Source organism: Mobula hypostoma, chromosome 15, assembly GCF_963921235.1.
Source record: "Mobula hypostoma chromosome 15, sMobHyp1.1, whole genome shotgun sequence".
Taxonomy (NCBI): domain Eukaryota; kingdom Metazoa; phylum Chordata; class Chondrichthyes; order Myliobatiformes; family Myliobatidae; genus Mobula; species Mobula hypostoma.
Genome location: NC_086111.1, coordinates 10,818,199 through 10,831,353, shown reverse-complemented (window position 1 = coordinate 10,831,353; position 13,155 = coordinate 10,818,199). Strand labels below are relative to the sequence as shown.

General features: G+C 42.1%; 1 protein-coding gene across 3 annotated transcripts in view; it reads right to left on the bottom strand.

The window, feature by feature from the left end:
• The window catches only part of LOC134356688 (transforming protein RhoA), a 129,325-nt gene that overhangs the window by 26,216 nt on the left and 89,954 nt on the right, over positions 1-13,155 (bottom strand). For all 3 annotated transcript variants that reach the window (XM_063067725.1, XM_063067724.1, XM_063067723.1), the window contains 2 exons: positions 3,831-3,988; positions 698-818 (listed from right to left, as the gene is read on the bottom strand). In XM_063067725.1, coding sequence (XP_062923795.1) covers positions 698-818; positions 3,831-3,986 — 277 coding nt within the window. In that variant the 5' untranslated portion in view covers positions 3,987-3,988. The remainder of the gene's footprint in view (positions 1-697; positions 819-3,830; positions 3,989-13,155) is intronic.

Here is a 13,155-nt window from a genome sequence, read left to right as displayed (position 1 = left end):
TAGGAATGTAGGACATTATCACATCAATCTCACAGATTACATTACAAGGAAATAAATAATGTTACTTCCTGGCAATTTTAAAAACCTGATGGGTATAAAGGTTTATAAATTTTTTAAATTATAAAACAGCACACAATAGTAGAAGGTTGAGGGGGGACTTGATAGAGGTATTTAAAATTATGAGGAGGATTGATAGAGTTGACATGGATAGGCTTTTTCCTTGAGATTAGGCGAGATTCAAACATGAATTGAGAGTTAAAGGGCAAAAGTTTAGGGATAACATGAGGGGGAACTTCTTTACTCGGAGAGTGTATATGTGTGGAACGAGCTTCCAACAGAAGTGGTTGAGGCAAGTTCGATATTGTCATTTAAAGTTAAATTGGATAGCTATATGGACAGGAAAGGAATGGAGGGTTATGGGCTGAGTGCAGATTGGTGGGACTAGGTGAGAGTAAGTGTTCGGCACGGACTAGAAGGGCCAAGATGGCCTGTTTCTGTGCTGTAATTGTTATATGGTTATATTTCATACAATTAGATAGCCTTAATTTTATTTGTTGAAATTACTCATATGTGATTTCTAACACAAATAATATATCAAAACTAACAAAAGCAAAATTATTTCAGGTTGTAGATGAATATATTTAATTGAAAGGCTGGAATGGTACAATTAATTTCTGCAACATGTACACAGTCTTACCTAAACTGTCAGGGCTATCAATTGAAAAACACATTAGAATAACATCTGTATCTGGATAGGAAAGAGGCCTAAGTCGATCATAATCTTCCTGTCCTGCTGTATCCCAGAGAGCCAGTTCAACCTGCGGAAGATGAAAATAATCAATTTTCATATATCTCAAATACCTCATTCAGAGATTCTCTGAATTAAAACAATCTCTGAAGCATTACTTATTGGACAGAGAAATCATGCAGATTCATTCTACAAGAAATGAACTTCACTGTAAGGTAATAACTCCATCTGCTGAAAATTATTTAAAGTAAAAATAACCTTGAGTATTGTTAAGGAACTCAAACATATTGATGAGTATGTGGATGTGTGTTTCTGAGCCAATTACACTGCGGGAATTGTTGGGAAACAAACTTCACAAGCTTGGAATCACTATTCTTTTCACAACTATGTTTTGAATCAAAATCTCCCAAGATGTAGACTTTCTTCACCGTGCTCAATGTCTCAAATGAATCCATTACTTTTTTTGAGAGAATCCCAGAGGTTCTTGTGAAAGAAAATAAGTCAGTAGTATAATCACCAGAGGTAATCGGTAATTCAGAAGGAACTCCTATACCTCAAGATGATGCAGCTTGCTATCTATGGCAGTTAGCATAACCAAAGGAGAAGCTAGATAAACCCCCAGGAGAAAGAAAGGACAGAAAATACTGTTAGGTCCTGATGCTTTGGGGATCCAAAGGTTTGTTGGAAGTTACAAATGAGGCATAAAACTTGTTGCTTAAGATTGTTCTATTTAAGTGTTAGAAGAACAAAGATGAAGGGAGAAGGAGCATGAGCAATGAGACTGAACAAAGAGAGACAGTGGGAAAGAGCAAGAGAGCTCAAGAAAGAAAAAAGTTTTCCTATACCAGACCACTGATTCTATTGAAACTCAAACAGATTAACAGCTAGCTAATTGTAAATACAAAATAATCTGCAGATGCTGTTGTCAAAGGAACACTCACAATGCGCTGGAGGAACTCAGCAGGTCAGTCAGCATCAGTTGAAAAGATTAGTTGACGTTTCGGGCCGAAACCCTGCCATTCCCTTATTCCCAGCTCCTCCGTCTCTGTCGCATCTGCTCCCAGGATGAGGCTTTCCATTCCAGGACATCTCAAATGTCCTCTTTCTTTAAGGATTGTGGTTTCCCTTCTACGGTGATCAATGATGCCCCACCCGCATCTCTTCCATTTCCCGCACTTCGGCCCTCACCCGATCTTCCCGCCACCACAACAGGGACAGAGTTCCCCTTGTCCTCACCTACCACCCCACCAGCCTCCGGATCCAGCACATTATCCTCTGCAACTTCCGCCACCTTCAGCAGGACCCCACCACTAAGCACATCTTTCCCTCTCCACCTTCCACAGAGATTGGTCCCTCCGCGACTCCCTGGTAAACACGTCCCTCCCCACAGATCTCCCACCTGGCACTTACCCCTGTAAGCGCAAGTGCTACACCTCCTCTCTTGCCACCATTCAGGGCCCCAAACAGTACTTCCAAGTGAGGCAACACTTCACTTGTGAGTCTGTTGGGGTTATCTATTGCATCCGGTGCTCCCGGTGCGGCCTCCTCTACATTGGTGAAACCCGATGCAGATTGGGGGACTGCTTCGTCGAGCACCTCCGCTCCGTCCGCCAAAACAGACAGGATCTCCCAGTAGCCACCCACTTCAACTCTGCTTCCCACTCACATTCAGATATGTCCATACTGCCATGATGAAGCTAAACTCAGGTTGGAGGAGCAACACCTCAAATACCATCTAGGTAGTCTCCAGCCCCTTGGTATGAACATAGAATTCTCCAACTTCCGGTAATTCCCTCCTCCTCCCTTCCTCTATCCCTATTTCACATCACCTCCCTCATAGTTCTGCCTCCTTCTACTACTGCACATTGTTCTCCTGCCAATCACCACCCTGCTTCCCCTCCCCCACCCATTTGTCTTTCAAATTACTGCTTTTTTCAACTACCAGCATTCTTCAAACCCTCCCCAAAGTTCTTCCTTCAGTCCCGACGAAGGGTTTCGGCCCAAAACATCGACTAATCTTTTCAACTGATGCTGACTGACCTGCTCAGTTCCTCCAGCGCATTGTGAGTGTAACAGTTAGCTGATTCAGATTCAAGTAATGTGACACCTGCCACTGAAACCAAGAAGTTTCCAGAAAAATACAACGGAAACTGTAACCACTGAAAACTCACTGAACAATCACATGTATACAGGTGATTATATAAAAAACACAAACAAGCATAGGAATGTTAAACTACAAGGAAAAATAACAATTCTACAGCTCAATCCAACAATGCTGAGGGTCAGATGAAGGATGGCTAAATTAGTCTCTAATCTCTGGAACTGACCTATTGTTTGTGCTGTCAGTAGTAAATAAATCTATATGGAAGAAATTTCCAATCTTGAAACCAAATCCTAGCTTCAGAAATCATTCTGCTACTCAATATGAGCAAGGTAATGAATCTTAGAACATGAGGAATGCTGAAAACAATATACAGCTGTAAGTTTCAAAATGCTTAGCATAACCATCTCACCATTTGTCTTCCCCTTTCCCAATCGCTCAACTCTCACCCCCTCTTTTTAAAAAAGGGGGCCAATATTGATACATTCAAATAAATGGGGAAATAATAGCAGTAGTGTAATCACTTGAGTCGAGTATGTTCTTCTAGGTGGTTGTCTATTTAGGATGGATTCCCTTAACGGAGAATGCCTGTGCATGACTTTGTTTAATGTGGAAAGGCTGCTGCATGGCCATCACCACATGGTACCTTACGATCTGGGGTCAGGATCAACTGGTATGGAATGCAAGACGACTGGGAACCCTTCACTGTTGCAGCCTTCCTCCACCTTTTTTCCATTGTGATGTGTCATCATCTTCCACCAGCTCCACCACTGAGGTCTTCGTTGGATCGCTGTCTGTCTAGAACCTCCCCCTTGACCTTACTAACATGGATGACCCTACCAGGAGCTAAGCACCAGACGGCTAAACTCCGACGGCAATAAAAGCTAGCTTTTTACCTTAGTGAACAAGGGCTAATACAATACAATCGTTAAACATTTGAAATGTAACATCTGTGGTATGCCAATAGATTTTATTACCAACCTGCTTTCCATCCACTTCGATATCTGCTACATAATTTTCAAAAACTGTTGGAACGTACACCTCAGGGAACTGATCTTTACTGAAGACAATTAGTAGACATGTCTTCCCACAAGCACCATCACCAACTATCACGAGTTTTTTGCGTATGGCAGCCATCGCTGTAAAAGAAGATTGATTAAAAATTATTTATGTCATTTACATGATACATTATATCGACCAGAAAATTGTTTTCTTTTAAATTTATGGGTGTCCTTAAGATTAGACCATAAGGATAAGACATAGGAGCAGAATTAGACTATTGAGTCTGTTCCATCATTCCATCATGGCTGATATATTTTCTCTCTATTCTCCTGCCTTCTCCCCTGAATACTTGACGCCCTTGCTGATCAAGAACCTATTAACCTCTACTTAAATATACCCAGTGACTTGGCCTCCACAGTCACCTGTGGCAATGAATTCCACACATTCACCAATCTTTAGCTACAAAAATTCCTTATCTCTGTTCTAAAGGGATGTCCTTGTATTCTGAGGATGTGCCCTTTGATCCTTAACAACCCCACAATAAGAAACATCCTTTCCATATCCACTTGATCTTTCAATATTTGATATTGTGCAACTGCTAGTGTCAGAAGTCACATCCACAAAATAGATCCGGTGTCAATAAAGGAATTATGATACACTCAAGTAGTGACAAGAGTCATACAAATAAAGCATTACTACACACCTTTCAGCCATCAAGTCTCCCCGACCATCCATTTACATTAATCCTACATTAATCCCATTTTTAATCTCCCCACATTCACATCAACTCTGCCCAGATTCTGCACTCACCAACATTAGCTGTAATTTAGAGCGACACATTAACCCATGTCTTTGGGACATGGGGTAAAACAAAATGGAACCCTAGAGTAAGACAAGAGTCAAGTGGAGGACATGCAAACTCCGCGCAGTCAACACCTCCATCAGGATTGAACCTGCATCTCTGGAACTATGAGGCAGAGGCTCCATTAGTGGCACAAGAGGAACTTGCATGTGGTGAGTTCCATGCATCTTCTAGCTTCATGGTTATTATTTGAGGAAGTGCTAGCGTTTATGAAACATTCAACAGTGCCACAAAGAGCAGGCTTTCCCAGTGGCCACGCTACTGTCATGACAAGGCCACTCTCACGTTGGAGTCGCAATACCCCATATTCTGTTTGGTAGCTTCCAGCCTGACGACACAAACATCGATTTCTCCAAATTCCAGTAATTTCTCACCCCTCCCACTTCTCTTCTTCTCACCTCCCTCTGGTTCCTCTCCTCTTCCCCTTTCTTTCATTGACCAGTCTCTTATCAGATTTCTTTTTTTTAAAATAGACCCTTAACTCTTCTACCTACCACCTCCCAGCTTCTCACTTCATCACATTTGCATTTGGTCTTACCCATCACTTGCCAGCTTGTACTCCTCCTTTCCCCCAACCACCCCCCCCCACCTTCTCATTCTGGCTTCTGCCCCTTCCTTTCCAGTACTGGTGAAGGATCTCAGTCTAAAACACCATACACCTCTCCATAAATGCTGCTTCACCTACTGAGTTTATCCAGCATTTACATAGAAACATAGAAAACAAAGCTGTGCCGAACATGTCCTTACCTTAGAACTACCTAGTCTTACCCATAGCCCTCTATTTTTCTAAACTCCATGTACCTATCCAGGAGCCTCTTAAAAGACCCTATCGTTTCTGCCTCCACCGCAGCCACCTGCAGCCCATTCCACGCACTCACCATCCTCTGCGTAAAAAAACTTACGCCTGACATCTCCTCTGTACCTACTTTCAAGCACCTTAAAACTATGTCCTCTCATGCTAGCCATTTCAATCCTGGGGGAAAACCTATCCACACGATCAAAGCTTCTCATTATCTTGTACACCTATATCAGGCCACCATGTTGGCTGCTGTGTCTTAGAGCTATTAAGCTTCATGAACATAATTGAACCTCCACACATCCAGCTAGAATATTCCATCTTGTTTAAGACCATAAAATATAGGAGCAGCACTAGGCCAACTGGTCTATCGAGTCTGCTCTGGTCATAGCTGATCCATTTTTTCCTCTCAGCCCCAATCTCCTGCCTTACTCCAGTATCCCTTCATGCCCTGACCAGTTAAGAATGTATCAACATCTGCCTCCATAGCAGCCTGTGGCAACAAATTCCAAAGATTCACCACTCTCTGGCTAAAGAAATTCTTCATCACCTTTATTCTAAAAGGACACCCCTTTATTCTGATGCTGTGTCCTCTGGTCTTAGACTCTCCCACCACAGGAAGCAACCTCTCCATACCCAGTCTATCAAGACCTTTCACCATTCAATAGGTTTTAATGAGGTCACCCTTCATTCTTCTGAATTCCAGCGAATACAGACCCAGAGCCATCAAATGCTCTTCACATCACAAGCTGTTCAAACCTGGAATCATTTTCATGAAACTCCTTTGAACACTCTCCAGTTTCAGCACATCCTTTCTAAGATAAGGGGCCCAAAGCTGTTCACAATACTCCAAGTAAGGCCTCATCAGTGCTTTTTAAAGTCTCAACATTACATCCTCCCTTTTACAGTATATTCTAGTTCTCCTGAAATGAATGCTAACATCATGTTCACCTTCCTCAGCACAGACTCAACCTGCATATTAACCTTTAGAGAATCCTGCACAAGGACTCCCAAGTCCCTCTGTGCCTCAATGTTTTTTGTAATTTCTCTCCACTTTGAAAATAGGCGACCCTTTCATTTCTTCTACCAAAGTGCTTGATCGTACACTTCCCGACAATGTATTCGATCTGCTATTTCTTTGCCCATTCTCCTAATCCAAGTCCTTATATAGCCTCTCTACTTCCTAACTTTACATTGTCTGCAAATTTTGCAACAAAGCCATCAATTCCATCATCCGAATCACTGACATATAACATTCTTCTGGGGCAGGTGGGACCTGTACAAGAGAGACGGGTTACACTTGAACTACAGGGACACCAATATCCTTTCAGGGAGGTTTGTTAATGCTATTGGGGGGGCCTTAAACTAGATTTGCAGGGGGATGGGAACCACAGTACCAGAGCTGACAGTGTGGCTGGGTGAAAATAAATGATGTTAAAAGTTCAAGTAAATCCACTAATAGAAAGGTTGTGATTGGTGGTAAAAATCTTCTGAGGTGTATATATTTCAATGCTAGGAGTATTGCAGGAAAGGCGGATGAGTTGAGGGCGTGGATTGACACGTGGAATTATGACGTTGTAGTGAAACTTGGCTACAGGAGGGGCAGGACTGGCAGCTTAATATTCCAGGGTTCCGATGTTTCAGATGTGATCGAGGCAGAGGAATGAAAGGTGGGGGAGTGGCATTGCTTGTTAGGGAAAATATTACAGCAGTGCTCAGGCAGGACAGATTAGAGGGCTTCTCTACTGAGTCCTTGTGGGTGGAGCTGAGAAACAGAAAAGGTATGGCCACATTAGTGGGATTGTATTACAGACCACCCAATAGTCAAAGAGAATTAGAAGTGCAAATCTGCAGAGAGATAGCAGGCAACTGCAGGAAACATAAAGTTGTGGTGGTAGGGGATTTTAATTTTCCATATATTGATTGGGTCTCCCTTACTGTTAGGGGTCTAGATGGTTTAGAGTTTGTAAAATGTGTTCAGGAAAGTTTTCTAAATCAATATATAGAGGGACCAACTAGAGGGGATGCAATATTGGATCTCCTGTTAGGAAACGAGTTAGGACAAGTGACAGAAGTCTGTGGTTCCAGTGATCATAACACCATTAACTTTCAACTTGATCATGGACAAGGATAGATCTGGTCCTAGGGTTGAGGTTCTTAACTGGAAGGCGGCCAAATTTGAAGAAATGAGAAAGGATCTAAAAAGCGTGGATTGGGACAGGTTGTTCTCTGGCATGGATGTGATCGGCAGGTGGGAAGCCTTCAAAGCAGAAATTTTGAGAGTGCAGAATTTGTATGTTCCTGTCAGGATTAAAGGCAAGGTGAATAGGAATAAGGAACCTTGGTTCTCAAGGGATATTGCAACTCTGATAAAGAAGAAGAGGGAGTTGTATGACGTGTATAGGAAGCAGGGAGTAAATAAGGTGCTTGAGGAGTATAAGAAGTGCAAGAAAATACTTAAGAAAGAAATCAGGAGGGCTAAAAGAAGACATGAGGTTGCCTTGGCAGTCAAAGTGAAGGATAATCCAAAGAGCTTTTACAGGTATATTAAGAGCAAAAGGATTGTAAGGGATAAAATTGGTCCTCTTGAAGATCAGAGTGGTCGGCTATGTGCGGAACCAAAGGAAATGGGGGAAATCTTAAATAGGTTTTTTGCGTCTGTGTTTACTAAGGAAACTGGCATGAAGTCTATGGAATTAAGGGAAACAAGTAGTGAGATCATGGAAACTGTACAGATCGAAAAGGAGGAGGTCCTTGCTGTCTTGAGGAAAATTAAAGTGGATAAATCCCCGGGACCTGACAGGGTGTTCCCTCGGACCTTGAAGGAGACTAGTGTTGAAATTGCAGGGGCCCTGGCTGAAATATTTAAAATGTCGCTGTCTACAGGTGAAGTGCCGGAGGATTGGACAGTGGCTCATGTTGTTCCATTGTTTAAAAAAGGATCAAAAAGTAATCCAGGAAATTATAGGCCAGTAAGTTTAACGTCGGTAGTAGGTAAGTTATTGGAGGGAGTACTAAGAGACAGAATCTACAAGCATTTAGATAGACTGGGACTTATTAGGGAGAGTCAACATGGCTTTTTGCGTGGTAGGTCATGTTTGACCAATCTATTGGAGTTTTTCGAGGAGGTTACCAGGAAAGTGGATGAAGTGAAGGCAGTGGATATTGTCTACATGGACTTCAGTAAGGCCTTTGACAAGATGGAAGAAGCCAGAGAGTGGTGGTAGAGAATTGCTTCTCTGAGTGGAGGCCTGTGACTAGTGGTGTGCCACAGGGATCAGTGCTGGGTCCATTGTTATTTGTCATCTATATCAATGATCTGGATGATAATGTGGTAAATTGGATCAGCAAGTTTTTTGATGATACAAAGATTGGAGGTGTAGTAGACAGTGAGGAAGGTTTTCAGAGCCTGCAGAGGGACTTGGACCAGCTGGAAAAATGGGCTGAAAAATGGCAGATGGAGTTTAATACTGACAAGTGTGAGGTATTGCACGTTGGAAGGACAAACCAACGTAGAACATACAGGGTTAATGGTAAGGCACTGAGGAGTGCAGTGGAACAGAGGGATCTGGGAATACAGATACAAAATTCCCTAAAAGTGGTGTCACAGGTAGATAGGGTCGTAAAGAGAGCTTTTGGTACATTGGCCTTTATTAATCAAAGTATTAAGAGTATAAGAGCTGGAATGTTATGATGAGGTTGTATAAGGCATTGGTGAGGCCGAATCTGGAGTATTGTGTTCAGTTTTGGTCACCAAATTACAGGAAGGATATAAATAAGGTTGAAAGAGTGCAGAGAAGGTTTACAAGGATGTTGCCGGGACTTGAGAAACTCAGTTACAGAGAAAGGTTGAATAGGTTGGGACTTTATTCCCTGGAGCGTAGAAGAATGAGGGGAGATTTGATAGAGGTATATAAAATTATGATGGGTATAGATAGAGTGAATGCAAGCAGGCTTTTTCCACTGAGGCAAGGGGAGAAAAAAACCAGAGGACATGGGTTTAGGGTGAGGGGGGAAAAGTTTAAAGGGAACATTAGGGGGGACTTCTTTTCACAGAGAGTGGTGGGAGTATGGAATGAGCTGCCAGACGAGGTGGTAAATGCGAGTTCTTTTTTAACATTTAAGAATAAATTGGACAGATACATGGATGGGAGGTGTATGGACGGATATGGGCCGTGTGCAGGTCAGTGGGATTAGGCAGAAAATGGTTCAGCACAGCCAAGAAGGGCCAAAAGGCCTGTTTCTGTGCTGTAGTTTCTATAGTTTCTATTAAAAAAATTTGTCCCAACACAGACACCTGTGGAACATCACTAGTCACCAGCAGCCAACCAGAAAAGGCTCCCTTTATTCCCACTCTTTGCCTCCTGTCAACCAGCCACTGCTTTATTCATGCTAGAATCTTTCCTGTAATACCATACGTTCGTTGCTTTTTAAGCGTCCTCAAACGTGGCACCCTGTCAAAGACCTTCCTGAAAATCCAAGTACACATCAGCCAATTCTCTTTTGTCTACCCTGCTTGTTATTTCTTCAACGAATTCCAACAGATTTGTCAGGCAAGGATTTCCCTTGCGGAAACCATGCTGACTGTGGCCTATTTTATCATGCACCTCCAAGAGGAGAGAAGGTGGAGCGGAGTGATGATGGCGCTAAACGGCGACTCCCTTGCTTGTATCTTAGAAAACAGCTCTATTTCCATCTTTAATATCTTTATTTTTCCCATTTCAGGGTTCTTTTGAAGACCCTGACCTGGAATTACACGCTGACTACATTTCTTTACAGGAATGGGACCCGCTCTCGGGGTTTCAGGACTGGGCCTAAGTATTTGGCTCAGCTTTGGAAGCCTAGGATCTCAGGGCTCTGGAGACAGGCGAATTGAAGGTCAATGTCACAACAGGAGAATCACATGCCGTTGGGCGAGTCGGAATATCTGTGGCTGTGTCCCCAGAGGCTCGTGATCTTTGGCCAAGAGCTCGAAAAAAGCAATATGGCAGACTTTTAACATCATAAACCAGCGAAGTGTTTGTTATGTCTCCCCGCTCACTGTGAAAACGGAGACACCTGGAGACAGAACCTGTGGTATGTCGAATGCCAGGTGAACAATGCAGTCTTTGGGGTAACTGCAAGTCTGTGTCTTTACTGTTGCTTTGTTCACGCTTGAGTGCTCGGTGGCCGGTGCCAATGCCTTTTTTTGCCAGTGGGGGGGAGGGGGCATTGTTGCTTGCTGCCGCTTATGTGCGGGAGGGGGCTGCTGGGCGGTGGGGTACCTTGGGGTTCTAACATTTGACTGTCGTTCATTCTTTGGGGCACTCCTCTGTTTTCATGGATGGTTGTGAAGAAAAAGCATTTCAGCATGTATATTGTATACATTTCTCTGACATTAAATTGTACCTTTGAAACCTTTGAAGTACCCTGAAACCACATCCTTAACAATTGACTAACTGGCCTATCATTTCCTTTCTTCTGACTCTCTCCCTTCTTGAAAAGTGGAGGGATGCTCGCAATTTTCCAGTCTTGCAGAACCATTACAGGATTTAGTGAGTCTTGAAAGAACATTACTAATACCTTCACAATCTCTTCAGCCACCTCTTTCAGAATCCTAGGATGCACACCATCTGGTCCAGGTGATTCATCTACCTTCAGGCCTTTCTCCCTAGTAACGGTAACTTCACACATCTCATGATCCCTGACACCTGGAACTTCCACCATACTCCTATTGTCTTCCACAATGAAGATTGATGCAAAATATTTATTCAGTTCATCTGCCATTTCCTTGTCCCCCACTAGTATCACTTCAGCATCATTTTCCAGCGGTCCAATATCCATTCTCGCCTCTCTTTCACACTTTATGTATCTGAAGAAATTCTAATATTATTGACTAACTTACTTTTGTATTTCATCTTTACCTTCTTAATGACTTTTTTTTAGTTGTCTTCTGTTGGATTTTAAAAGCTTCCCAACCCTCTAACTTCCCACTAATTTTTGCTTTATTATGTATCTTCTCTTTGGCTTTTACGCTGTCTTTAACTTCTCTTTTTAGCCACAGCTGTATCATCTTGCCTTTAGAATACTTCTTCCTCTTTGGAATATATATATCCTGTGCTTTCCAAATTGCTTCCAGAAATCTCTGCCATTGCCGCTCTGCCATCATTCCTGCCAGTGCTTTTTTCCTAATCAATTCTGGCCAACTCCTTTCTCATGCCTCTGTATTTCCTTTTACTCCATTGTAATATATGACTTTAGCTCTTTCTCAATTTTCAGGATGAATTTGATCATATTATGATCATTTTCCCCTCAGAGTTCCTTTAACTTAAGCTTTCTGATCAATTCTGGCTCATAATAGCTGATCCCTTAGTCGGCTCAACCATGAGCTGCTCTAAAAAGCCTTCTCGTAGGCATTTTAGAAATTCCCCTGCTTGAAATCTAGCACCACCCTGATTTTCCCAATCTACTTGCATATTGAAATCGCCCATGACTATTGTAATATTGCCCTTTTGGCATGCATTTTCCATCTCCTGTTGTAATTTGTAGACCACATCTTTGTTGCTGTTTGGGTATCTGTATATAACTCCCATCATGGTCTTTTTACTCTTATTCAGTTTGTCTACCACTTCCTTGTCCCCCATTTCTCCAGCATCATTTTCCAGTGGCCTGATATCTACTTTCAACTCTCTATACTTTATATATCTAAAGCAACTGTCTGTATCCTCTTTAATATTATTGGTTAGCTTACTTTCTTACTTCATCTTTTCCCTCATTAATGGCTTTCTTAGTGTGTTTTCTCCCCTGATTTGTTTAATGTGTACAGTGAAACAATATTACAAAAAATAAGAGACATCTTGGGAATCAAAGTTGGCGGTGAAAACATCAATAATTTTAGATATGTAGATGACACTGTGTTAATTGCAAGTACGGAGGAAGAACTACAAAACTTAATTGATATAGTTGCTAAAGAAAGTGCAAAATTGGCTCTATCAATTGCAAAAAGACATAATGTACGGTGATATCCAAAAAGAAGGAGAATCCTATCTGCAGGCTGAGAATAAATGGGGAAGACATAAAACACGTACAGAACTTTCGCTACTTAGGAAGCTGGGTGACATCAGATGGCAGGTGCGACATAGACATCAAAAGAAGAATGGGGATGGCAAAAGATACCTTTACGAGAATGAAGAGTATACTGACCAACACTAAACTAGGCATGACAACCCGCCTCAGAGCACTGAAATGTTATGTTTATCCAGTTATGTTATATGGCTCAGAATGTTGGACAATATCTAGTAACATGAGGAAATGAATTAAAGCAGCAGAGATGTGGTTTTTGAGGAGGGTGCAAAGAATATCATGGAGGAAACGAATATCTAATGAGGAGGTCATGAACAGAGCAAGCACAAAAAGAGAAATAATGTATGAGATCATGAAAAGGCAATGTGACTTCATTGGACAGCTGATTAGGAAAGAGGAGTTAGAATACATGGTAATTATGGAAAAGATTGAAGGGAAGAAAGCAAGAGGAAAGCAAAGACAAATGATGATGGAGACAGCAGCTAGAGAACTGGAAATGAATACCAATGAATTGATCCACTTGACCCGAAACAGGAGTGTGTGGGCCATGGCACCTGATGATGATGATGATGATGATGATGATG